The 24,244-nt window shown below is 32.1% G+C and overlaps 4 protein-coding genes and 1 long non-coding RNA gene across 6 annotated transcripts in view; 4 read left to right on the top strand and 1 right to left on the bottom strand.

Annotated features, from left to right (window-relative positions):
* The window catches only part of LOC104726917 (histone deacetylase 6), a gene marked incomplete in the record, with an annotated part of 3,474 nt that extends 2,288 nt beyond the window's left edge, over window positions 1-1,186 (top strand). Inside the window, 5 exon segments of the mRNA XM_019238233.1 lie at window positions 1-66; window positions 162-304; window positions 475-565; window positions 672-802; window positions 891-1,186. Of these exon segments, the coding sequence (XP_019093778.1) occupies window positions 1-66; window positions 162-304; window positions 475-565; window positions 672-802; window positions 891-963 (504 nt within the window).
* LOC104740827 lies at window positions 1,222-2,527 on the top strand. Its single transcript, XM_010461537.2, has one exon. It carries the CDS (start codon window positions 1,326-1,328, stop codon window positions 2,316-2,318), a length of 993 nt encoding a protein of 330 aa, XP_010459839.1. The 5' UTR covers window positions 1,222-1,325; the 3' UTR covers window positions 2,319-2,527.
* On the top strand, window positions 5,939-8,715 carry LOC104740803 (protein LATERAL ORGAN BOUNDARIES). Of its 2 annotated transcripts, none has more exons than XM_010461518.1 (2): window positions 5,939-6,224; window positions 7,995-8,715. In XM_010461518.1, exon 2 carries the CDS (start codon window positions 8,028-8,030, stop codon window positions 8,586-8,588), a length of 561 nt encoding a protein of 186 aa, XP_010459820.1. In that variant the 5' UTR covers window positions 5,939-6,224; window positions 7,995-8,027; the 3' UTR covers window positions 8,589-8,715. The 2 variants fall into 2 exon arrangements, with proteins under 2 accessions (XP_010459820.1, XP_010459810.1); XM_010461508.1 differs by having other exon boundaries at window positions 5,939-6,228.
* LOC109127520 lies at window positions 12,910-13,498 on the bottom strand. Its single transcript, XR_002034090.1, has 2 exons — window positions 13,196-13,498; window positions 12,910-13,074 (listed from the first exon to the last, which is right to left on the bottom strand). It is a non-coding gene; the product is annotated as an uncharacterized LOC109127520 (long non-coding RNA).
* LOC104740796 (jmjC domain-containing protein 4-like) lies at window positions 19,802-22,409 on the top strand. The gene is made up of 9 exons (XM_010461495.2): window positions 19,802-20,131; window positions 20,264-20,398; window positions 20,505-20,667; window positions 20,768-20,885; window positions 20,995-21,064; window positions 21,152-21,232; window positions 21,322-21,378; window positions 21,479-21,590; window positions 21,905-22,409. The coding sequence occupies exons 1-9, from the start codon at window positions 19,922-19,924 to the stop codon at window positions 22,339-22,341; spliced, it is 1,383 nt and encodes a 460-aa protein (XP_010459797.1). The 5' UTR covers window positions 19,802-19,921; the 3' UTR covers window positions 22,342-22,409.

Here is a 24,244-nt window from a genome sequence, read left to right as displayed (position 1 = left end):
CCTCTCATGGTCTTGGGTGGTGGAGGGTATACTATACGAAATGTTGCCCGTTGCTGGTGTTATGAGGTCTTTTCATCTCTTTTGCACTTCTTCTATGTTTTTTGAGATAATTTTAAAAGTTTTTGTTCTTGAAAGGTTTGTTTTTTGTTGCCTCGTTGCAGACTGCAGTAGCGGTTGGAGTAGAGCCGGACAACAATCTCCCATTCAATGAGTATTTTGAGTATTTCGGCCCAGATTATACGCTTCATGTCGACCCAGGTCCAATGGAGAATTTAAACACTCCAAAAGATATGGAGAAAATAAGGTAATATCTCCTACTTCCCCTATTATGGTCATTGTACTTGATTTTATCTATAAGCTGGTTCCACTAGTTCACAAAAGCTTCACAATGCTCATAGCTTTTAACCACTGAGTCTCCGTGGCTTTGTCGATGAGGTAATTTGAACTTAGAGAAATGAGTTGTTGAAATTTCAGGAACACATTGCTAGAACAACTTTCGGGACTAATGCATGCACCTAGCGTGCAGTTTCAGCATACACCACCAGTAAATCGAGTTTTGGACGAGGTAATTTTCAATAATCTGTTGATGTGTATCTCACTCTGCTGTTTTAGTTTCGTCATGTTCTATTGGGACTGACTCAATATCTGTTTATCTGAATGAAAATCTTTAGCCGGAAGAAGACATGGAGACGAGACCAAAGCCTCGCATCTGGAGTGGAACTGCAGCTTATGAATCAGACAGTGACGATGATGATAAACCTCTTCATGGTTTATCAGGTCTTGATGGCCCAGCTATGGACAGGTAAAAAAAAAATGCTTCATCCTACTTACTCCAACCTCATTGTAACAAGTGAGTTTTAGAATTTAATTGATCTCTTTTAAACCTCCAGGGACTCTACAGGTGAAGATGAAATGGAAGACGATGATAACCCAGAGCCGGATGTGACTCCTCCATCGTCTTAAAACTAGCTTCTATATATTGGTGGTGTGTCTTTTGCATATGGTAATGTCGGGAGATTTAAGACACTAAAAGTTAGTAGGGGAATTGATTCTTTTGATGTTTTCTTCAGCACCCTTTTGAGTACTGTGAAAACGCTTGCATTGTTAGAACAGTGAGTGACTAGTGGCCTTCGAGTCCCAAGTTAGAAAATCAGATGTGAAAAATGCAATGAAACTTTTTTTTTTTTTCTTTTCTGTTTGTTTATTACTGTTTTACTTTTACCATTTTTCTGGTTACCAAAACGGAACAGAAACAGATTGCAATAAACCCCAAAAATAAACCATCGAAGTCTGAAATAATCAATTTGGATAATTGAAGCAGAGCCATGGCGAAGGAGCTTATTTCTCTCCAATATCTCCGACCACCACTTCACTTCTCTCGTCAATTCCTAAGCCTATCTTCTCCTTCTTCAACTCGCAATCTCCGCCGTAAACAACCGCAAAACCCAATCTTTATCCGCACCACCTCTCACCGGAACAAAACTTCTCACGACGACGACGGAATCCCAGCCGACGAGGTCAAAACCATAGCCAAATTCAAATCACGCCACAACTACATCAGAGTCATCGAAGTTTCGCGAAAGACCAATCACCCACTCGCCGGTTCTCGTCTCCTCCTCCTCGACAACCCCGGTAACATCCACAGCATCTCTTTCCTTCTCAAAACCTTAACCGATAGTTACTTCGACGTTTTCGCTACTCTGCCTCCGATCATACCTCCAGGACCCATCGGTATTCTCGGGTTCGGAGCTGGTTCAACTGCTCGATTGATTCTCGAGCTTTACCCTCCTGAGTTCACCGTCCATGGATGGGAGCTTGACCCTTCTGTGATTGACGTCGGTAGAGAGTTCTTTGGTCTCTCTAAGCTCGAAAGAGATCATAAAGATCGGATTTTTATCAACATTGGTGATGCTTTAGACCACGCTAGTGTTAAAACAGGGTTTTCTGGTATTTTAGTTGATTTGTTTAGTAAAGGGAGTGTGATCAAAGAGCTTCAAGATACAAAAGTGTGGGAGGATTTGAAAACTAGGTTGAGGAAGAGAGGGAGGATTATGGTGAATGTTGGAGGTAAATGTGTGGAAGCTGAGGATTCAGAGAGAGATGGAGGTTTGGTTATGGAGGAAACGTTGAAGGCCATGAGTCAGGTGTTTGGTGATAAGCTCTTTGTGCTAACGCTTGGCAATGGGAATGATAGCTCGGTGGCTTTAACAGGTGATTTACCTGATCTTGATGCGTGGAAGAAGAGATTGCCGCGTAGTGAACTGAGAAGCTATGTTGATATGTGGATACCTTTTAGAGAATTCAGCTTGAGATATTAGTCTTTAATGATATTTGGTAAGTAAGCAGTTTAGGTTTTGTGATGGATGCTGCAATGTCTTTAATATCTCATTTTGGTTCTGTTTCAGAGAGTGTTTCAAGTGTACAAATTATTGGCTTGACCATTGTGTCTTTTATTGTTGATGAATGGCTGACTATTCTTTCCCGGGGATTGAGATTTACTCAGTAATGTTAAGTATGATTCGTTCTAGTACTTTGAAGCTAAATTCGACAAAGATCTTGTATCACTGTTTTAATCAAAATCGAAAGTATGAAGCTTTTGCAGTTTATAGTCCTGCAGGCAAGGCAAAAAGCATTACAGTCTCATTTGTTCTTCGACATCATCATTGAGCTTTCGAACGCAATAAGTAAATGCAAAAACCAAACCCCCCCCCCAATAGAAAAATCAGTTTGTGTTTTTTTTTACTTTTGACAATCTTTGTTTCATTAAGATGATTAATGGATTCAAGTTCATTCTATCATCTCAAGCTATATTTTTTTTTTGAAGAGATACATCTTAAGTGCAAGTTCTTGATCTGAGCCTGGTAATCAATATTTTACATATGTAAGATATAGACCATAGTCCCTACATCACCATTTAACATGCTAATAAAAGTTGGTGTATAATTACAGATAATAAAAAGTTACTAATAGCTAGAGATATTAAATCAAACGCATGCTTCTTGCTTACCCTAGGCTTTTTCCCATAGGATACAAATTCCAATTAGTTTGCATAGTGTCATAAGAGTTAATAAACACAGTAGGTTTATTTTCTAATCATCTTTTTCACTATTTAAAGTTATATAGAATTATAATATATTATACAAGACTGAAAGTCATAAATTTTAAATTTTCAAATCTCTACATTCCAAGCCTATTTGATCTATCACTCTTATAATACTTGATAGGGCAACTATTGAGAAATAAACTGTGAACTAAATTGGGTAGGCTAAGAAAATAACAATTGTAGCATAAATACGACAATTTCATTCATATCATAGTAAGCTAAAATTATAATTACTGTATGGGAGGTTGACGTTGTTTGACTCTAGCATGTGGTTACTGCAGCTATAAGCAATCCCGAGGGAGAATAAAATCTCTATCCAATTCTCTTTAATTGATTCATTTTTGGTTTATATAGAGAATTATACTAATAAATTCCATATCAGTGAGGATGTATATTACAACTTGTAATTCTAGTTCCAGCAAAATATTAAAATTTAAGAATTTTTTGATCATGTTAATCAAATGAGCTAGTATTTATAGTTTAATGGTTTTTAGTTACCCTTATCTGTTTTCACATAAAATTTTACATTTGGTGAAATGTAAGTGTTAATTTTAAAGAACGAAATCTATGTTTAAGTTATAAAATAAATAACTTAAACACAAAAGACATAAGTATATACAAATATGTAGGTTGATGAATCTATGTTAAACTTAACTTAGTGATATTAGTTAATTCTATCTCTTCTAAACTTTTCCTTGCTATGTGTGTTTCATATTCATGATTGTAATTTTTTTATTTATTCGGTTCTGCATACATACAAACAAACAACAAAACAAAAGGATATATTCACAAAACTATTCCTCCAAGTTGCATCATTGACCTCTCATGATATACCTCTAACTTTACCTTCCATATATAATCAGCACATGCAGATTTATTAATTAAACATTATCTTATGTGTGTGTTGTTTCATATGAGACCATATATATAAAATGTGGTTTCTAGAGATTCTTAGAGTCACATGGATTAAATTAAATTACAAGAAGAAAAATAAAATGCGAGGGACAAAGTAGTACTAGTCTAGTTTTAGTAGATCATATGTGTGAGGAGGACCCATATTCTCTCTCTCTCTCTCTCTCTCTCACTCTGCAAACCCTTTATAACACTTCATACCCCCACCTCTCTCTATTGTATATTTTTTACATCCCTATATGCAACCTCTATATATATATCAATACCCACTCTAATCGATTACTTAAAGCTATTGATGGTAAAATTTGTTATGTTTTTTTCTCTATTCTTAAGATATGTTGGTTTAGTGATGAATTTAATGTCTCGAGATACAAACTTTAATTTATGCGGATCTTTTGTTATCAAGATACATGTTAGACTTATAACAAATCCACCAAATCATGAGATCATTGTTCTTCAAACAACTTTCAAATTAAACTTGATCGATTTTTAGCTATCAGAATGCCGAAATCAATAACATTGAATAATCAGCTAAGTTTTTGTATATGAGAGAGGAACTATACACACTCCAAGTACGAGACTAGTTTCCTCTTTTGGAAAAGAATAGGACCTCTATTTTCGAACCCTAATCCCGATATTAGGGTCGTCATGACATTAATATTTTTGTTTTAAATATGAAGACATTAGTTTGGTGATAAAGCCTAGATGCTTCACTTTAGTGAATTACTAAATTCCCACCACTAACCACAATCATAACTTGGACCAAAACATAATAATCTGAGGGATCTTGAAAGTATTCCAAAGGTTAATATTACCACACAAATAATTTTTCTTATTATTTCTCATTTACAATTGCATATGAATTTTCACAGTCTAATTCATCATGAAAATTAAAAGCGTTCCAAGAGAGAACGAGTCATCCCCAACTAGTAGCCTAAGATATGAAAATACAACATTAGTCTGAGTTAAACTATATAAGTATCGAACCATTTTGAGTTCTTAGACCAAGAATCTACTAACGTCATCTGATAATATATATTATTGATTCCGGCAAAAAATATATATTTGTTATTCAAATTTGTGCGAAAACTAAGTAAGAAGAAGACACTATTCCAATGTCTCAATCGGTTGTCACTTCCAATAATATATACTCTAACACAAGTAACTGTTGGTATGATACTAACCCTAGCTATAGCTTCAAAAATCTTTGGACCCCCTCATAGTTTTTTTTTCCATTACAAAAGTTCTGATTTTACTAAACCTATTTAAACTTGACTTGAGTTCACATGAAATCGCTTGACTTTTACTGATCTTCCTGTCTCTACTTTGCTACTGTGTGGTCTCAAGACTTTATTCAAGTTCATATTAATTATTTTTGATCGATTTAATCAAACTTCAGAATTATTTTGCAATTAACTGCTGTCGAATTTAAGATGTGAAGATTTTTTTTTGGGTCACGACGTACGAACACGGTGAACATAACAAGTATTACATCCACAAAATTACTATTAACAATTATTTCTTTAATCATCATATTCCAAATCAGGTTTTGTTGTAATATTCAACTAAAGTCGAGATTGATAGAGATGTTTAGGGTTTGTTGAGGCTCCGGCCATCAGTGTGATGACAGGTATATATAGAGAGATCAGAGGGATATATATATACACAAATTGATGCTTGATTAGTTAGCTTAGGGTTGATTTTGGGACTGTTAGGGAATATTGTTATCATTGAATGCATGAAGAAAATTCACAAAAGCTAAAGTTAAACAAATTAATCTAATGGGAGACAAAAGTGAGCACAGTGAAATGATATTACTATTATTCTTGAGATGAAATGTCATAGTCATTCTTTAAGGGACATACCCTCTCCTCCTCTTCCTGTTTATTAATTGTTCATTTGTTATTATTACACTTTGTCTTTTGCTCTTTCTTCTTCTTCTCCACTAAAAATTTTCTCTATTTTTTTCCCCTTTTATTTGTTTGTTTGGTTTCTTTAAATTCTCATCTTCTATACAAATCTTTCTCAATTCTTCTTGAAATTAGGGTTTCCCTTTCTTTGAGAGGGCTAAAACCCTAATATCTCTCTCTTTGACTAAAGAGTTAAGCCTACTCTATCTACTTTGGAAGCGAAATTCAAAGGGTAAGAAAAAAAGCCCTTGAAAGAGGAAGAAAGATACAAGATCCTCAAAGAACATAAAGATCTAAAGGCAGGTATATATATAAATCTATACATATACGCTTTAATTTGATGTATTTATCTAAATAAATCCTAGATTTATGCATAGCTTCCTTTCATCAAAGACGTAGTCAATTTCTAATCTATGTTTTTATTTTCTATGTTCTACGTGCTATTGCTTATATATGTGTGTATCTACGCATTTTCACTTTCATCGTTCTGTCACTTTCTTTTGAATTTCTACTCTAATAAAGACTTAAAAAAGGTGATCTAATTGTAGCACATAAGACAAAGATATGTAAACACATGTGTAACAAACCTTCATCATAATATGTTATCTCTTTGAATTGGAATTATAACTAAGGCCAGATCTAAAGTTTATATACATATATACATCCAAATTAGTATAGACTTAAGGTCAGTAGTGGAATTGCTTCATCTCCACAAGGGAAATGAGGGATAGGAGGGAAAGCGAAGGAGAGGGAAAGATTTTAACTAACTGATTTACTAAAGACAACTTTGAAATTCCCATGACCAAGTTTAATTTTGGGGCATACAAATAGAATTTAAAGAATGGGTTCCCTTTCTTAAGTTAATTAGTTTATTTTTAACAAATCTAGGGTTGAAGAGAGAGATCGGAAGATGAAGAAGATGATAGAGCACATAAGGGCATGCACAATTTAATTAGAATGAAAAAAATGTTTGATTTGGGTAATATATGTCGTATATATATATATGTATCGAACAAAAAAAAAGTATAATTTATATGTAGAATTCATATAAATACTAGAGGGATGATACACAATCATCTGAATCTGACATTTAAAAAAAAACTAATTTGACTTTTTTTTTGTCCAGGGAGTTTCGGTACAAACACTTCACTCTCATATAGTTTGAATTTAGTCTTCAACTGATCCACATGTATGTCGTCTTATATACGTTAGAAATAAAAGTGTGTGTGGGTACTCTGTTACGCAAATTCTAATAAATTAGCTAAATTTTCTGGATTCTACTTTTAATCATTGTCTCCTTAATTCTGGAGGGAACTTAAGAAGCTATATAGATCAGACCAGGATTCCTAAATTTATATATTATTTATATAATTTGAAAAATTCTAGCAAATTTAATTTATGTCAATAAGGTTTATTTAAGAAAAATATTCAGAGACTAGAGTTTTAATTTTAACCTTTTAAATGATAGCTTAGTTCATTGGGAAAACACATTATGTGATACCAAAGTAACTAATAGTTTCCAGCATGTCCTGGAGAATCTCGTGTTCTTAACATGTTTATTATTAAATCTTCAATTTGGTTTTAGATTTTTGTAAATATATATAGTATACATGATTTTCGTTTCCTTAGATTGGATGTTGGACATACATATTAACGTGTGTGTATATATATATATGTGTGTGTGTGTGTGTATGTATGTATATGGTGATATAGATATTTGCAGACACAAATAAATATATAATCATAAAACGTACACATGCATATATACAATGAAAGAAAAATTAAAAACGTAGAAAGGGTTATCATGAAAGACGTAGAAATTCTTTTTTTTGTTATAAAGACGTAGAAATTCAACAAAAAAAAGGGAAAAATATAATTTAAGTTTAGCAAACCATTCTAATTTAAGTTTCAAGAAGATGAGTTATATGAAAAGAAACACAACTTGTAAACGAAATCTTGGAGTTTAGCAAATTCAGCTTATATATATATATGTAGAAGTGTCTGTGACAGTTTAAATGCGTATTTAACTTTTTTATCATGTGCTAAATGTTTTTTTAACTTAATATTAGGTGTAATTAAGAAACCAAAGAAAAAAAAAACAAATGGCGTCATCATCAAACTCATACAACTCACCATGCGCGGCGTGCAAGTTTCTTCGCCGGAAATGCATGCCGGGATGCATATTCGCGCCATATTTTCCACCGGAGGAGCCACACAAATTCGCCAACGTCCACAAAATCTTCGGAGCAAGCAACGTCACGAAGCTCCTCAATGAGCTCCTCCCTCACCAACGTGAAGATGCAGTCAACTCTTTAGCCTACGAGGCCGAGGCACGTGTCCGTGACCCTGTCTATGGCTGCGTTGGAGCCATCTCTTATCTCCAGAGACAAGTCCATAGGCTTCAGAAGGAGCTCGACGCTGCTAATGCTGACTTGGCACATTATGGTTTGTCTACGTCAGCCGGCGGAACACCTGGCAACGTCGTGGACTTGGTTTTCCAGCCTCAGCCGCTTCAGTCGCAGCAACCACCTCCGCTGAATCCTGTTTATCGACTTTCAGGGGCGAATCCGGTGATGAATCAGCTGCCACGTGGCACCGGAGGGTCGTATGGGACTTTTCTTCCTTGGAACAATGGTCATGATCAGCAAGGAGGTAACATGTGAGTGTTTATAACTTATGTGTACTCATCCTCTCATCTCTCTCTTTCTATATATTTATGAGAGTGTGTGTGTGTGGTACGAATACTACTATATTATTTATTTAATGCATGGACTGTGTGGTACGAATGTTTTATTTATGAATTTCCTGTCGAAGTATAAATGCATGGACTGTTCTTGTTTATTTATGATATGCTATATACATTATTGTTTTTGATTATTTTTCGTTTGGTATTATACAACGTCTAAGCTAGGATGTAGTTATGTTGGTCATTTTAGGCTAACAACAAACAGGATAGCTCTACAAAAAAAGACAAACAGAATACTTATTTTCTTTTGATTTTGTAAAATTATAAGTACCTAAGATGATATTCTACCCGTTTCATTCTAATTACTGTATTTTAAAAAATTTATAACGGAAATATCGATTTTAGTAAGGTTAATATTTCCTAGTTTTTTTTTTTGGTTTTTTACTATTACTGAATATCCAGAATTTTGTTCCATGTGATTTGTGAAGCAAGGTATTCATTTATCATGAAACGGAAAAGTGTTTTCCTAGTGGCTTTGGTGGATTATATTAGTATTTCATCAAAATTTATAAATAATATATATGGTGCTGATTGTTATTTGCCTTGGTGGGTTCAATACCTAAACTAGGATGGTGGTTGGCGTGGATGCATGTTTGAGAGAAGTTAATAATTGAGGGATACTGTTTTATTATATATATTAGTTTAACTTCTTTAACTATATATATCGTAGAAAAAAAATGTGAATGATATAGAAGTGGTACTCATGGTATGATTGTTTACGTGATATATATGTATCTATTTAAGTGTGTGTATATGTAATGTATATTATTAGTTATGTATAAAAAAAATTGACGGGTAGAGCGACGGCTAGGCATGTGGATTACGAAGTTTCCTTTTCTCTTTATAAATAATATATAGTTTTGGTTATAAATTTGTTGACAAAATATATATATATATATATATATATATATATAGTTTAGGTTATTAATATATTACTGTGGGTGCAGCCTATCCGTCATATAAAATATGATCGTCATAAAATGTTAATGCATGAAATTATTAATGATAATTACTATGGAATTCTTCTTCTTCCTTTTTTAATCTGATTATGGAGTCATCATGTGAAAAATTTTGTATACCAAATATAGTCCAAGTCATGAGTAGTGAAATTGAAGTAGCAATATATACAAAAAGGGACAATTTTGGGATTTAAATTCCGTACAAAAACAAAAGTATGTTTGTCACATAGTCCCTTTTTTTTTTGTCAACATTTTGTTTTATTTGCAATACAAGAAAGTGAGCATTTTGGAACTAAAAATGCTGTTATACAGTATACTGTATGTAAGAATATGGGGTGATTAATGACACCGTATCCCGTATGTATTCATTTATTTTTCGTAAACCTACTTGGATGCCTATTTTTTTGGTCTATACGTACATAACTACATAAGGCAAACCTTATACTATAATTTAAGTCGAAAGTTTAGTATATATAAATCATCCAAACTTGTGAATTGCAATAATTAACACTTAGTGGTATAAGTAAGCATAATTTGTCCCCCAAAAAATATTCATAATTAATTTGTCAAAAGATATATATTATACTAACATCCGTTTCTTTTGCCAAATCTAGTTAAATTTAACATGCGTAGTTTAACATGTAATTCTATATTTCAATCTTAAGCCCATAATTACCACTCTTTTTATCTAGGCCCAAACAAATACATTCACCATATCCAAAACTAGAACAACTCTTTGCCATTTTTTTTTCAATCCCATTCATTTATATATTCTGTAAGTTTTCATATTAGTTTGAGACTTTGAGCTTGAGGTGATATGCTAATTAGAGAGGCATACAGTTTTGAAAGTATCTCTAGCTAGAGACAGCTATACTCGTTAAACATCTAACAAAGACACGTTAAATAAAAAGTAATAAATGTGTTTAAAGAAAAAAGAATAACATAGCCCATGCATGGGAAATAAATGAATTTAATTAGCTGCAACGAGGAACTATGTATATCATCAGAATAAAGGTTCATGCTCTTATATTTGGACAAAAAAAAAGGAAGATAAAAAAGGTTTAATGAAAAAATTATCTTACAGCGGAATAGTGGATATGTTCTTGTATCAGATATATAATTATGCATCAAACCGATATATATGTAAAAATTATATATTATTTAAATGTTGGAAAAGGACTTTTGGATATTGTCGCGGAGAAAATAATAGGAAACTCATCGAGAATCCATCAAACCCATCAATCAATCGATGTCTTTAAAGACGTGAAAAGGAAGCAAACTCTGAGTTTCTGCCTTTGAGCTAAACTACAAAAACCAAACAAGACATTTTCTTTTTACATTGTGCATTGCGGGTCCGATCCTTTGCTACTTTTTACAATTATAATTCATCAAAAACTTAATATATACATATATCTGTATATATACACATATATCTAAAAACAAATAGAAATTTAGTTTCGACTAGAGTCAAAAATTCGAAGTCCGAGGATTAAAATCAATCTTTTCATACCCAATGGTTTTCAGATTAGTCCTACTTTGTGTTGGTCCGGACCTCGCTATTGTTAGTTTTTTTTTTTTTTTTTTCAGTCATCATCTAAAATTTTGGATCATGATGGGACCAATTCTAAGTTGTTTTGATGGAGTTAATGTAAAACATTAACATAAAATTATCTTGACAATGTCAAACGGAATGGAACATTTTTTTGGTCCGAACGGATTAGAGCTCGAGATAGATTATTCTGCTTGTTGTACACATATATAAATTCAGTTATTAAAAATATGGAAATAGTTGTATCATATATAAATATTTTTTTTTTGTTGTATAACTTTCACGAGAAATTACATATATAAAATAGATGAGCTTCCATGTTTTTTAGTTGCCTTTGTAGTAGTTGGTGCATTTGATCATATATATATGATCATTAGTCTTTTTATAAAAAAATAAAATAAAGAAAGAATGATCTTTAATCTTCCAATGATTGGTTTGCAAGAATATTAGGATTCAATAATGATAGAACAATAAATTAATAACGTTATAACCGCCGACCATTGTCTCGATAGATTCTAATAATAGTGGGTTGAGATTTGGATTTCGAATATGCCTCCTTTTAGTTCCACTTTATCTAGTAGTATAATTCTTTCACAATCATAATTTATAGTATTTCTAGATTTAAGACTGATTAAACAAAATTTTAAAGAGTGGTTGTTCTGAAAAAAAAAAAAAAACAAAATGTTAAGAGTATATATAAAGATTATTATTTTTTGGTTGCAAACTGGTATTTTCTCTCCATATAGATTTTCTGGTTACAAAACTATTATTTCCTTTATATATTCCATACTTAGTAGTGGATGTCAGATCAGTAAGTTCTTTTCACTTAAGTTTTGTTTGAGAATTTGACTCAACTAAGGAAATATATGTCTTTATCAAAAAAAAAAAACTAAGGAAATATATGAGAATGTGAAGGCATACATACATACTCCTTTCTGTAGTTTGACTGTTCCCAAAAATACGTAAAACTTTGGTAAACTGATAACTAAAATAAATGCTCACTCAAGTGTTAATTTTTAATTTGATAAATAATTTTGTGAATACCTGAAAAGAGTTATCAGACGATTTATAGTATCAAACAAAAGTCGGTATCAACAACTGCTAACACTAACCTGGTGCATGAAAATGTTAATATATGTGTTCTTTATCAGTTATTTAGAGTAACTATATATTGGTGGTATATTAAAATAACATTACTCCACTTACTTATTAGTCCACTAAAGTATTGTTGTTGTTGTTGTTGCTATTTATATGCATGCCTTTGAAAGGAAATCATGGCAACAATTATTGAGAACTCTTTTGTCAATCATAAGCACTATTCAGGATTCATTAGATCTGAATTCCCAACTATTTCAGCCATCGTGTCATACGAATAGATTATACTGAAAATGGAAAATATAATAATAATCATGATTGTTAAAGCCGCATGCATTGAACAGAACCACAAAAATGATTGATTGATAGATGGATACATACGAGAATCTGAGGATTTGAAAGAGGTCCAGTTAGATTTCTGAAAAAGAATACATGAAGTGTGTTTCCATGTATAATAATTTAAATTTGATTAGCAGTTTCTTTGTCTTAAGCAGAAAGGAGAGATGATAATGATTATCGATTAATAGAGTTTTGTTTGACTAATCTTTTGACTAAATTATACTAATGAAAAGGCAAATATTCTCAGTTGAGTTGCATTACTGAATCCAACCGACACACTTGACGAAATTCACATGGAATTAAAAATTAGGCTGATGTTGATGTTAAGACTTTTATGCCAAAGCAAATTTGTTTAGAAAAGGATCTGAAATTATTTTGAAAACGGTTCTGAAAAGTATCCATAATTATAATTTTTGAAATATCTCTACACTCGCATATCTTCCATCCCTTTAATCTTCATCCTGCATTATTTGTCACCATATATTACAAACCATGTCAATTTTACTATTACACAAGACACACACACACATACATACATGCTATATACATTCAAAGAAACAGTTTAAAGAGAAAGAGATTTACTGCGAGTGTGAAGTCGAGTGAAAGGTATTTGTAGATGAAGGATGCTCGCATTTGGCCATGCACTCTTTAAAACATTTTGACGTGAACTCTGGATCGCGGCATGTGATTTCACATTTGAATACACACAAATGATCTACTGCTTCTGTTCCAATTACAGCCAAAACGATCATCATCATCATCACCACCACACTCAATTTCTTCTCCATTTCTCTTCTTAATTTGAAAACTTTATGTATATAATATGATATATAATGCTTATATTTATTCAGTGGAAACCGAAGTTTTCTCTATTTATTAAGACAAAATCACCAATCCTTTGACCCTGATTTGTGAAGAGTTTTAAGACTTTAAAAGCATTTAAAAGTCTTAGCTCTGATTGGGAGAGACTTTAAAGACTTTTTAAAGACTTTAAAATTAATTTAAAGTCATGCTTTCTTTGCTTTATTATTTTAACAGGCTTAAAAGTCTAACTGCCCATTTTTTTATTTTATACGTACAAATTTTTAAAATCACAAATGTGAGACTTTTTTGGCTGAAAAAATAAATAATAATAAAAGTGTAGTTATTTTTTCTCTTTCTTATTTTTCATGATGATTAAAACATTTTTTTCAATCTATGTATAATTCATCACAAATATACTATAATTTATTAAAAAATAGATTTTTTTATTTTTGTTATTTTGAGATCTATTTTTCATAATTATTTTTGCCTCAACAACCATTATAACACATCATCAATTATGTCATATCTTTATATTTTTTAATTTGTTGAAAATATTTATCTATTCATTTATATGAGTTTTTGTATTTTTCAAAAAAAAATCTTTTTAATAAAATTCATTATGTTGCCATATAGATTTATTCTTAGCATGATTTATATTTATGAAAAATATACAATAAAAATAATAGTTATGTTAAAGTTTTAACAGTTAAAGTTTCTACAACAGAAGCCTCTACAGTCAAAGTCTTTACAGTCAAAGTATTTACAGTCAAAGCATCTACAGCCACAAGTAACAGCCGTTACCAATCAGGACATTTATTTGCCAATCAGGACATTTATTTGCTAATCAGACTTTTATGATTTTTCTATTTTTTAAAGTTTCAACAGCCACTTTAATTTTTTCCTTATTTATTTCCTTCTCTTTTTAAACCTTCAAAATGACGCTTTAAAATTAATAAATTTTTTAAAAATTTTTTTTCTTCCTCTATCATAATTAAAAACACTCTATAAATTTATATATTTTTTTGCACAAACTTTTTTTTACAGATTAATTATCAGCATTTTTTTCCTTTCTTTTAACATCCACTTCTTTTCACAAATTTATTATTTTTATCATTTTTTAATATTTTCTTACAATTTTGTTATTAATAAAATTACAGTCACAGCTTTAAATTTTTTTTTTTAACAATCAGATTTTAACAGTTAAAGTATTTACAGCCAAACTTTCTGCAGTCAAATTTTATACAATCAAAATTTTACAGTTAAAGTCTCTACAGCCTAAAATAATAGTTGTTACCAATCGGGTTGTTAACTTTGAAAATTGACGGTAGAACTCTTAACAATCTCATATGGAAGTGAATATTTTTTGACTGGCTATTTCAAAGAGAGAATATGACGACCAATAATAACCATATAAGAAAGGATATTGACCGGATGCGATCATACCAGCACTAATGCACCAGATTCCATCAGAACTCTGCAGTTAAACATGTTTGGGCAAGAGTAGTACTAGTATGGGTGACTTCCCGGGAAGTCCTCGTGTTGCATCCATCCCTCTTTAAAAGTTAGTTAAAAAAAAATAAAAAATCGGTTCCGGAATTCAACACATCACCGTTTAATCTACAGTGAGCCATTACATATTGGGCCAATAAATGGGCCGTACTAATTACAAGAACCTTTTAACCTTGTTCGTTAACCGCAGCGTTAAGGTCTGGACAAAATACCCGGATTCGAAGATCTGATCCGAACCCGATCAAAAAAACCCGATCTGAACCCGTATCCGAAATTGTAAGATACCCGAACGGGTTCTAAATCTCTAAATCCGAAAACTCGAACCCGAATCCGATCCAAACCAAAATCCGAACGGGTATCCGAATATACCCATATTATTAATATTTAGTAGTAATATATTAGTAATATTTATAATTTTAATAATAAAAGTGTCCAAAATATTCAGATTTTTAGATATTTTCGATAATTTGAAGTATTTAAACTGTTTATTAGTAAACTTGGGTTAAAAATACTCTAAATTTTCAGATATACTGCGTATTATTAAATAATTTAGACTAAATTAGATACTAAAATTTTGAGTTTTGTGAACTTCGGGTACTCCGAATCCGAACCCGAAATACCCGAACCAAACCCGATCCGAACCCGAAGTCTAGAAATACCCGAACGGGTCCTATACATCTAAATCCGAAAACCCGAAACCGATCCGAATCCGATCCGAACCCGAACGGGTACCCGAATACCCAAGCCTAAGAGGAAGTTTCTAAAGTGAATTAGAGAGTCTCTTTTGTTCTTCACCTGTCGTTATCAACTTTACCGGCGACTTTGATCGGAGGAGGTTCTTCACCGGTGGTAGCGACGAAAAGTTCTAGAGAGTTGGGGGAAATGGGAATAGAGATTATAGGTCAAATTGAGAAAATCAATGCTAAAGATTTGAGTTATGACGCTTTTGCGGAGAGTTAGTTAGGCTGATGTTGATGTTAATTAAGACTTTTATTCCAAAGCAAAAATGTTTAGAAACGATCTGAAATTATTTTAAACATTTTTTTTGTGGTTTGTTAGAAAATTTAAAATAAATTTATGTTACTTTTGGGTTTTGATAAACTAAAATAAAGGAATGACGTTACAAAAAAAAAGAACTAAAGAAACGATACTAACTATAAAAAAACGTCTCTGAATTAATTTTTTTTACGTTTTATGCGAATAATAACTTTTGCCGAAAAGAAAATAATTACTAACACCAAACTGATTCAAAGGAAATTATTTTCTAACTGTTTAGAAATATTACAAAATAGTAAATCAGTGTGAATATTAGAAAAAAGTTAGATGAAAGAAACCTAACAACAAGTTGTTGTCAGAAGTCTTTAAATTAACATCTGCTTGATCCATTACGGAAGTAAACAGAAAGCTTTCACCTTAATCGCTTAGCCAACAAGTAGGTTGAGCAATGTTATAAACTCTTACGAGAGTTCCATAACATTAAACTATATATATACACTCACAAACAACAATCAAATCAGAAAGGAACTTACATTGTTCGAAGGGTAAGCTGAGATACTTATTATATTGGTAACGTCCTTAAGGCGATAGCTAGGATCTGGGAAATACTACTCTCTACGTTAAAATGATCCTCTATCATGTTGCTGATTTTGTAATTTGCGAAAAATCTTGGATTCCTTGTTTTGTGAACCAAACATGCATGTGTTCGCGTTCCTCAAATTTAACATAAGTGGAGAGCAAATGCAGAGATGCTTGAAGTTTTCTGATAAAGATTTTCTGAATGTATTTACAACTCAGAAAAGTCACATACAAGTTTGGTGTTAGAATTTCCTTCATAAATATTTTATTCATGCGCGTGGAAAAGTCATCTCCGATCCGTAGTGCAATCTGAATGAAAATTCACGAGACTTATTTTTTGTTTTGTTTTATATATTTTATTTCTAACTCTGTTGCTTAGATGCATATCTATGTTCGCCAACAGTCCAACTAATGTGTCGCCAACAGTCCAACTAATGTGTAACTCTTTAAATTTGTAAAATAATAATAAGTTACAGAAAAAAACATTTGTGTTTCTCATTTACTGATTTGCAAGTTTACGACAAATCATTTTTTTGCAAATCAGCAGATGTCGCGCTATGTTCTCCGAATTTATAATACTTGTTCATCCCATATAATTTTCTGCATGAATATGAGAAATCTTGTTTTTTATTATTATTAAATCTTGTTATATATATATATATATGTTTTCTTAAACACACAGAAAGAAAAGTACGTGAAAGATTGCTGTCAAAAAACAAAAAAAGTAAGTGAAAGATTCAATCATGAAAAATTTGGAAAACTTTCTCAATGCTTTGATTCTTCAATCACTCTAGTCTTCACCCTGCATCATCACCATAAAAACCATGCAATTAATTTCATTAAACATTATATACACACATAATATGGTGATAGACACACACGAATGCTATATATATAGAAGAGAGAGAGAGAGAGAGAGAGAGTTACTGCAGAAGGGGAAGTAGAGTGAAAGGTATTTGCAGGTGGAGAGCATTTCCTTCGTACACAGTCCGTGTAACATTCCCGAAAGTAAAAGTAATGTTGACCACTGTTGCAGAAAGATCTACATTCCTCTTCACATGGGATCTCGCATTCCCTTTCTACACATAGTTTGTAGCATCCTGGCAGTAGCGGACCCAAGATTAAAATTTAGGAAGGTCAATTACAGGAAAAAAATATTAATATGACATATTGGGGGTTCGAACTCGGGTTTGGGGAGGTCAGCAGTACTAAATTTACTATCTGTGCTATTGAAATTTTACGTAAACACATGTAAAAACTAACTATTTAATTAGTTACCCAGGTCAGGTGATCCACCTTCCTCCTGAGTGGATCCGCCGTTGATGGAGGGTATACCGCATGATAATTGACAATTCAGTTCACATATATTCTGCTTTTCCTCCCATGGCAACCATCACTACTACCAAAACCAACATCATCACAACAGTACTCCACTTGTTCTCCATTTCTCTCTTCTTATTTTTTATTTTGGTTCAAAAGTTATTCGTATATATATGATGGAAAGCTCTCACTCGATGTATATATACAATATAAAGATGGAATGACCAAATCTTTTGTATTCTTTCCGTTACATGTCATGTAATTACTATGACGAGCCTTATTTATTATTGTAGCAAGTCATTTATTTGTGAAGCGTTCAAACTTTGAGTAGCGTACAAAATGCATATGGAAACATAAAACTATCATTTTGCATTTTGTAAGTTTTTTAGATCAGACTGATCACCTGATTTTGCCTTGTTCTTTGTCGTCTCGTTCTATTAGTTAAAATTAAAAGCAATGAACCTAGAAGAGGTACTTACGATCCCATGTATGAAAGATAACAATAAATCCAATAAATAAAGAGTAGACCAGTATCAAATAAAAAGGCTCACACTTTATAAAAGAGTACGACTAAATCCTAAAATTGGGGATATCATCATAATTTATTGTCATTGTCAAACCTGACTAGACAAACTCAGCAATTTTGTTTTACCGGTGTTATACCGATAGTGATACTAGCTAGTACCACAAAAAGAATGACCTGATGATGGGGTTCTTCTCCAAGATCGATCACAACAAAGACAACCATATCTAAGATACAAACTAAATTACACAAATTTTAAACAAACCTAGAAGAATACAAATGGTCGGACACAACCGAGCCGAGATTCTTCTTGACTACGAAAATTAAGACTTCATCTGAAAGAGAACCAATATAGTCGAACATGTGGACATGAAGAGTGAAACCACGTGGCGGCAAGCACACCACCACTGTTTCTCCAAAAATACTTTGTTTAAAATTGAAATATGATAATATCACTTAAAATATTTGTTCATCGATCCCATTTTCACATGAATCTAAAGAAACTTAATATTATTATTAATATTCATCTTATTATAGATATCCGTTTACATGTAGAAGAAAAAAAAGAAAAGAAAACGTAAAGTATCCATAACTAGAATCTTTTTGAACAATCTTCTCTACACTCGCATTTCTTCCATCCCTTTGGTCTTCATCCTGCATTATATGTCACCATATATTACAAAAAACCATGTCAATTTTACTATTACACAAGACACACACACACACACATACATACATGCATATATATACATTGAAAGATATAGTTTAAAGAGAAAGAGATTTACTGCGAGTGTGAAGTTGAGTGAAAGGTATTTGTAGATGAAGATTGACGGATGCATTTGGCCATACACTCTTTAAAGCAGATTGACGTGAACTCTGGATCGCGGCATGTGATTTCACATTTGAATGTACACAAATGATTTATTGCTTCTGTTCCAATTACAGCCAAAACGATCATCATCATCATCACCACCACACTCAATTTCTTCTCCATTTCTCTTCTTAATTTGAAAACTTTATGTATATAATATGATATATAATGCTTATATTTACTCAGTGGGAACGAAGTTTTCTCTATTTATAAAGACAAAATCACCAACCCTCTTTATCTTCATTCTGTTAACTTTCGTAAACTTCTATATATGTCAGTCAAGCCATTAAAATGGTAACTTTGAAAATTGACTGTAGAACTCTTAACAAACGCATATGGAAGTGACAATTTTTTGACTGGCTATTTCAAAGAAAGGATATTCGAATCTTTTTAGTATAGATATAAAATTGACCCACCCGGTTCCGGAATTCAACAGGTCACCGTTTAACCTACAGTGAGCCATTACATATTGGGCCAATAAATGGGCTGTACCAATTACAAGAACCTTTTTAACCTTGTTCGTTAACCGCAGCGTTTTAGGATAATTTTTAACTAAACACCGCGTTTTACTTTTGTCGAGGAAGTTTCTAAGTGAGTTAGAGAGTCTCTTTTTGTTCTTCACCTGTTGTTATCAACTTTACCGGCGACTTTGATCGGAGGTTCTTCACCGGTGGTAGCGACGAAAAATTCTAGAGAGTTGGGGGTAATGGGAATACAGATTATAGGTCAAATTGAGAAAATCAATGGTAAAGATTTGAGTTACGACGCTTTTGCGGAGAGATACTTAGCCAAGAACCAGCCAGTAGTAATCTCCGGTCTCACTGACGATTGGAGAGCTCGTGAAGATTGGGTTTGTAAGAATGGAAACCCTAATCTCCACTTCATTGCCACTCACTTCGGAAAATCTAAAGTCCAGGTAAAAGGTTCATGCTTTCATAAGACTATTAGTACTTTGGTTAGCTTTAGCTCCCATAATAAAAATTGAATCTTTTTTGGTTTTGGGAATGAATTGTTTGTTCATTGACTTGGTGGTGTTGGTTATCTACAGGTTGCAGATTGTGATACGAGAGAGTTCACAGATCAGAAAAGATTAGAAATGTCTGTTAGTGACTTTGTGGAGCAATGGGCCAATGATTCTATCAAGGAATCTGTCTTGTATCTGAAAGATTGGCACTTTGTCAAGGTGCATATCCGAGGTCACGGTTGTTACTTTCTCTTTAGCTTAAGTGAATCAAAGAGATTGCTTTATATATGTAAATCAATGTGAGAGTTGATTGTTCTGAATGCAGGAGTATCCACACTATACAGCCTACCAAACGCCGCTGATGTTTTCTGATGATTGGCTTAATATCTATCTAGACAATTACCATATGCATAAGGATAGAGATAATTTTCAGAAGTATGATCAAATTAGCTGCTCTGATTATCGGTTTGTTTATATGGGTGGAAAAGGTCTGAGTAAGATCAGACGAACTGTTTGTGTTGTTGTTGTCTGTTTGAGTGTTTTGGCCTTTGGAGAAAGCTGATAATTTCTGAACTCTTTTGCCTACAGGATCTTGGACACCTCTACACGCTGATGTATTTAGATCTTATAGTTGGTCAGCTAATGTTTGTGGTAAAAAAAGATGGCTTTTTCTTCCTCCTCCTCAAAGTCATCTTGTTTATGACAGGCAAGTGTTTTTTTATCCTATAGGTCATGTAACCTTTCTGTGAATTGTCTGTGATCCACATTTCTTCACTCATGTGTTGTTAGCCTTATAGTTAGATGATTTTTTTCAGGTACATGAAGAATTGTGTTTATAACATCTTTGAAGAGGTGAATGAAACTAAATTCCCCGGTTTTAAGAAGGTAAAATCAGCTGGTCTGACTCTTACCCTCAATCTCTAAGCTCGTCTTTCACCACGTGTTTATTTACATTTTATGGTTTGCATTCAGACCACCTGGCTTGAGTGCATTCAAGAACCCGGTGAAGTTATCTTTGTTCCCAGTGGATGGCATCATCAAGTATATAACTTGGTATCTCTCTCTTTCCCTCTTTCTCCTTTCCTCTCAATGTATGTACAACAACATTGTTTTCTTGAATTTTCTCGAATAATTTTTTACAGGAAGACACGATATCTATAAACCACAATTGGCTCAATGGATACAACCTATCTTGGGTGGTAATGACTTTGCGACTTGTGTTTCTAATTATCTATACAAGGAAATATGAAAATGAACTAAAATAGGAAGTACTCATGTGAATGTATGCTTGAGTTTCAGTGGGATCTACTGTGGAAGGACTACAAGGACACTGAAGAGTCAATAGAAGACGTCAGAGACATATGTGAAGATTTCGAAGCTATTTGCCAGCGTAATCTTGCTGCCAACACAGGTTCATGCGTGATTTTATCTCCTTTTCGTAATTTGATTGTTAGTTGGAGCTCTACATTTCTTTCTGAGATCTTTCTAGTGAAAATTTTCTATATCTTTGAGATATTTAAAGCAGAGATTACATCTATCTGTGTAGGATGTTTGGAGAACTCACTGTGCAATAGTGTCATAGTGAATAAGTGTTGACTGCATGTATTCTTATGAGTGTATAATCGAACAGTAGAGATTCAAGAATATCCTTGAGAGTTTTGGATATATCATATATGAACATGATGATCCTTATTTTGACAGCTTCTCTTCTATTATCATCTACAGGAATGAATTTGAATGACTTTTTCCTCTTCATGTCACGGTTCTCTTTGGGCAACATGGTTCTCCTGCAGTCTTACTCTGACAAACACAAAACCCTGAAGTCGTGTTCATCAGCAATGGCACAGAATCTGTTATTGAATCTCTCGACTATAAAGAAAACCATGCTGATGATGATAGCTGCAGGCGGCGTAACTGCAAAGGAAGTGTATCTGGACTTGCGAGAAACACTGGAGAATCCACAGTTTCTCAGTTTGGTCAGAGACATGGGAAGAACTTATGCAATGGTTCACATGGAAGAAGAGGATCAGGTACTCTCTTCGGAAGAGTTATTACAAAAACTCAGTTGTTTTGCAGATCCAAAGATGCATATATGTTCTCCAAAATATCTTGTTGAACTGATAAATCATCATAATCATTTTTTCTCTCATCTCTTAGCATAAATTGTAAATATGAACTGTGAAAAAAATGTAGAAGAAGGAAATATCTATATCATCATCACTTTCACTTACTTGGTCTCCATATCTTCTTTGGCCTTGACATTTATATGTTTCTACACACGTTCAATGGAATGAGTAATATTTGTTTGTTTCTCTAGATTTATGAGGTATTGAGAGGTACTATTTTTTATGCGATGTTCAAACGTGGCTATACGAATTTGCATATACAGAACCATGCAAAAGATAAACTATATAAAGAGTAGAGAATTGACTAATTTTCTTTTTCTATTTGTAATGAAATCAAAAGGTAAGTCGACAATAATTTTTCAATCTAAAAATTTTATAAACCCTGTGACAAAAAAACAAATAAAACATAATTATTCTTTTCAATGAGATTTTTTTTTAAAATATGATCAATCTCCGGAATTGGTAACTAGATTCATTTCTTACAATCTAACCATCAAAATTGTTAAACTATTAATTTGATTATAGTAAAGGTTTATAATAAACTAATAATTCAATCATCTAACTATTTTGTTGTACTATTTATATTAATTTTTATGAATATAAAAAATTAAATAAATCATTGAAGTGAATATTACATTTTTATGGGAAACAAGATCAAATAAAACTTTAAATTTTCGAAACATTAAAACATTTTTAGTTTTCGTAAAAAAAAATTGTCAAGTGCAATGACATTTTGAATTTTTGTTAAAACAGTTTGCCGCAAAATAAACCGAATATTTTTCCTCTATTTACGTTTAGCATATGTGTTTAAATTAGCGAAAAAACAATCCATCTCTTAACATTATTCCCATAGAGCTAGAAAACGATCATCATATATTCATTTCATTAGTTTTCAATCAAAAGTAATTGCAAACAAACAATCCAAGGTTGCCCATTAGTTATTACAACACACAGATATATATAATATAAAACACTAGATTTTCAATCAAAAGTGGTAGATTTGTTCTTCAGAATACCTTGTTAAGTTGATATAAGATCATATGTAAATCAATTCAAAATAAAATTATTATAAGCAAAATTATTATTTGGGATTTAAGGTGTCAAATTTGTTTGAAATGGTTTACTCAAATTTGTACTCACCGTGTCAAATTTTCACGGAGATGTAAGTTTACTCAAAAAAATTTTCTTTTGTTCAAATTTACTTCTAATTTTTGAAAAACAAAAATCTGTTTTCTATTTAAAATTTTCAATGACTATTCAAATATATTTAAAATTTTATCAAAAAATAACTACCACAATAATCATAATAATAAGATATTTGAATAGTCATTAGAATTTTTAAATAGGAGACAGATTTTTTGTTTTCAAAATTTAAATTGGTGAATAAATTTAAAATTGTGTACAAAATTTTATTTATTTTTAAGATTATTGTGATAATTAATGTTTTAAATATACTTGAATTGTCATTAGATTTTGTAAATCATAGAATAAGTTTTGCATTTCAAAGAGTTAAATAGATAAATAAGTTTTTAATAGTTTGTGAAACGTAATTTACTTTAATAATAAAATATCTTATAAAAATGATAATTAAATAATTAACTATATTTTCTGGTTTTAATAGTTGAATAATTCTTGCAGTTTTTAAAACTAATAGAAAGAAACTTTATTATATTCTAATGACATATTTATGTAAATAATAATGAAATAAATATTTCCTTATATATTTTAGTGGCACATTCAATAAATTGAAAGACTTGTTTTTGTAAATATGTTTATCTTGAGATGTTAACTGTAATTAAATTTTCAAATCGTTCTAGCGACGACACATCAACATTTTCAATAAAGTGCTTCTCTATTAATATATAGGGGATATGTAATACTTGTTCATCCCATGAATTTGAGAAACCATTTGGCTGGCTATAGCCTGCTAATTGATCTT

Source organism: Camelina sativa, chromosome 2, assembly GCF_000633955.1.
Source record: "Camelina sativa cultivar DH55 chromosome 2, Cs, whole genome shotgun sequence".
Taxonomy (NCBI): domain Eukaryota; kingdom Viridiplantae; phylum Streptophyta; class Magnoliopsida; order Brassicales; family Brassicaceae; genus Camelina; species Camelina sativa.
The sequence above is the reverse complement of the archived record's forward strand: the minus strand, read 5'-3'. Positions and strand labels throughout refer to the sequence as shown.

Excerpts from the sequence above, each read along its gene's own strand:
- LOC104740827 (XM_010461537.2), top strand. The coding sequence starts at position 1,326 with ATGGCGAAGGAGCTTATTTCTCTCCAATATCTCCGACCACCACTTCAC.
- LOC104740803 (XM_010461518.1), top strand. The coding sequence starts at position 8,028 with ATGGCGTCATCATCAAACTCATACAACTCACCATGCGCGGCGTGCAAG.
- LOC104740796 (XM_010461495.2), top strand. The coding sequence starts at position 19,922 with ATGGGAATACAGATTATAGGTCAAATTGAGAAAATCAATGGTAAAGAT. Across the intron at positions 21,065-21,151 it reads AATTCCCCGGTTTTAAGAAG|ACCACCTGGCTTGAGTGCAT; the intron begins GTAAAATCAGCT and ends GTTTGCATTCAG. Across the intron at positions 21,379-21,478 it reads GATACAACCTATCTTGGGTG|TGGGATCTACTGTGGAAGGA; the intron begins GTAATGACTTTG and ends CTTGAGTTTCAG.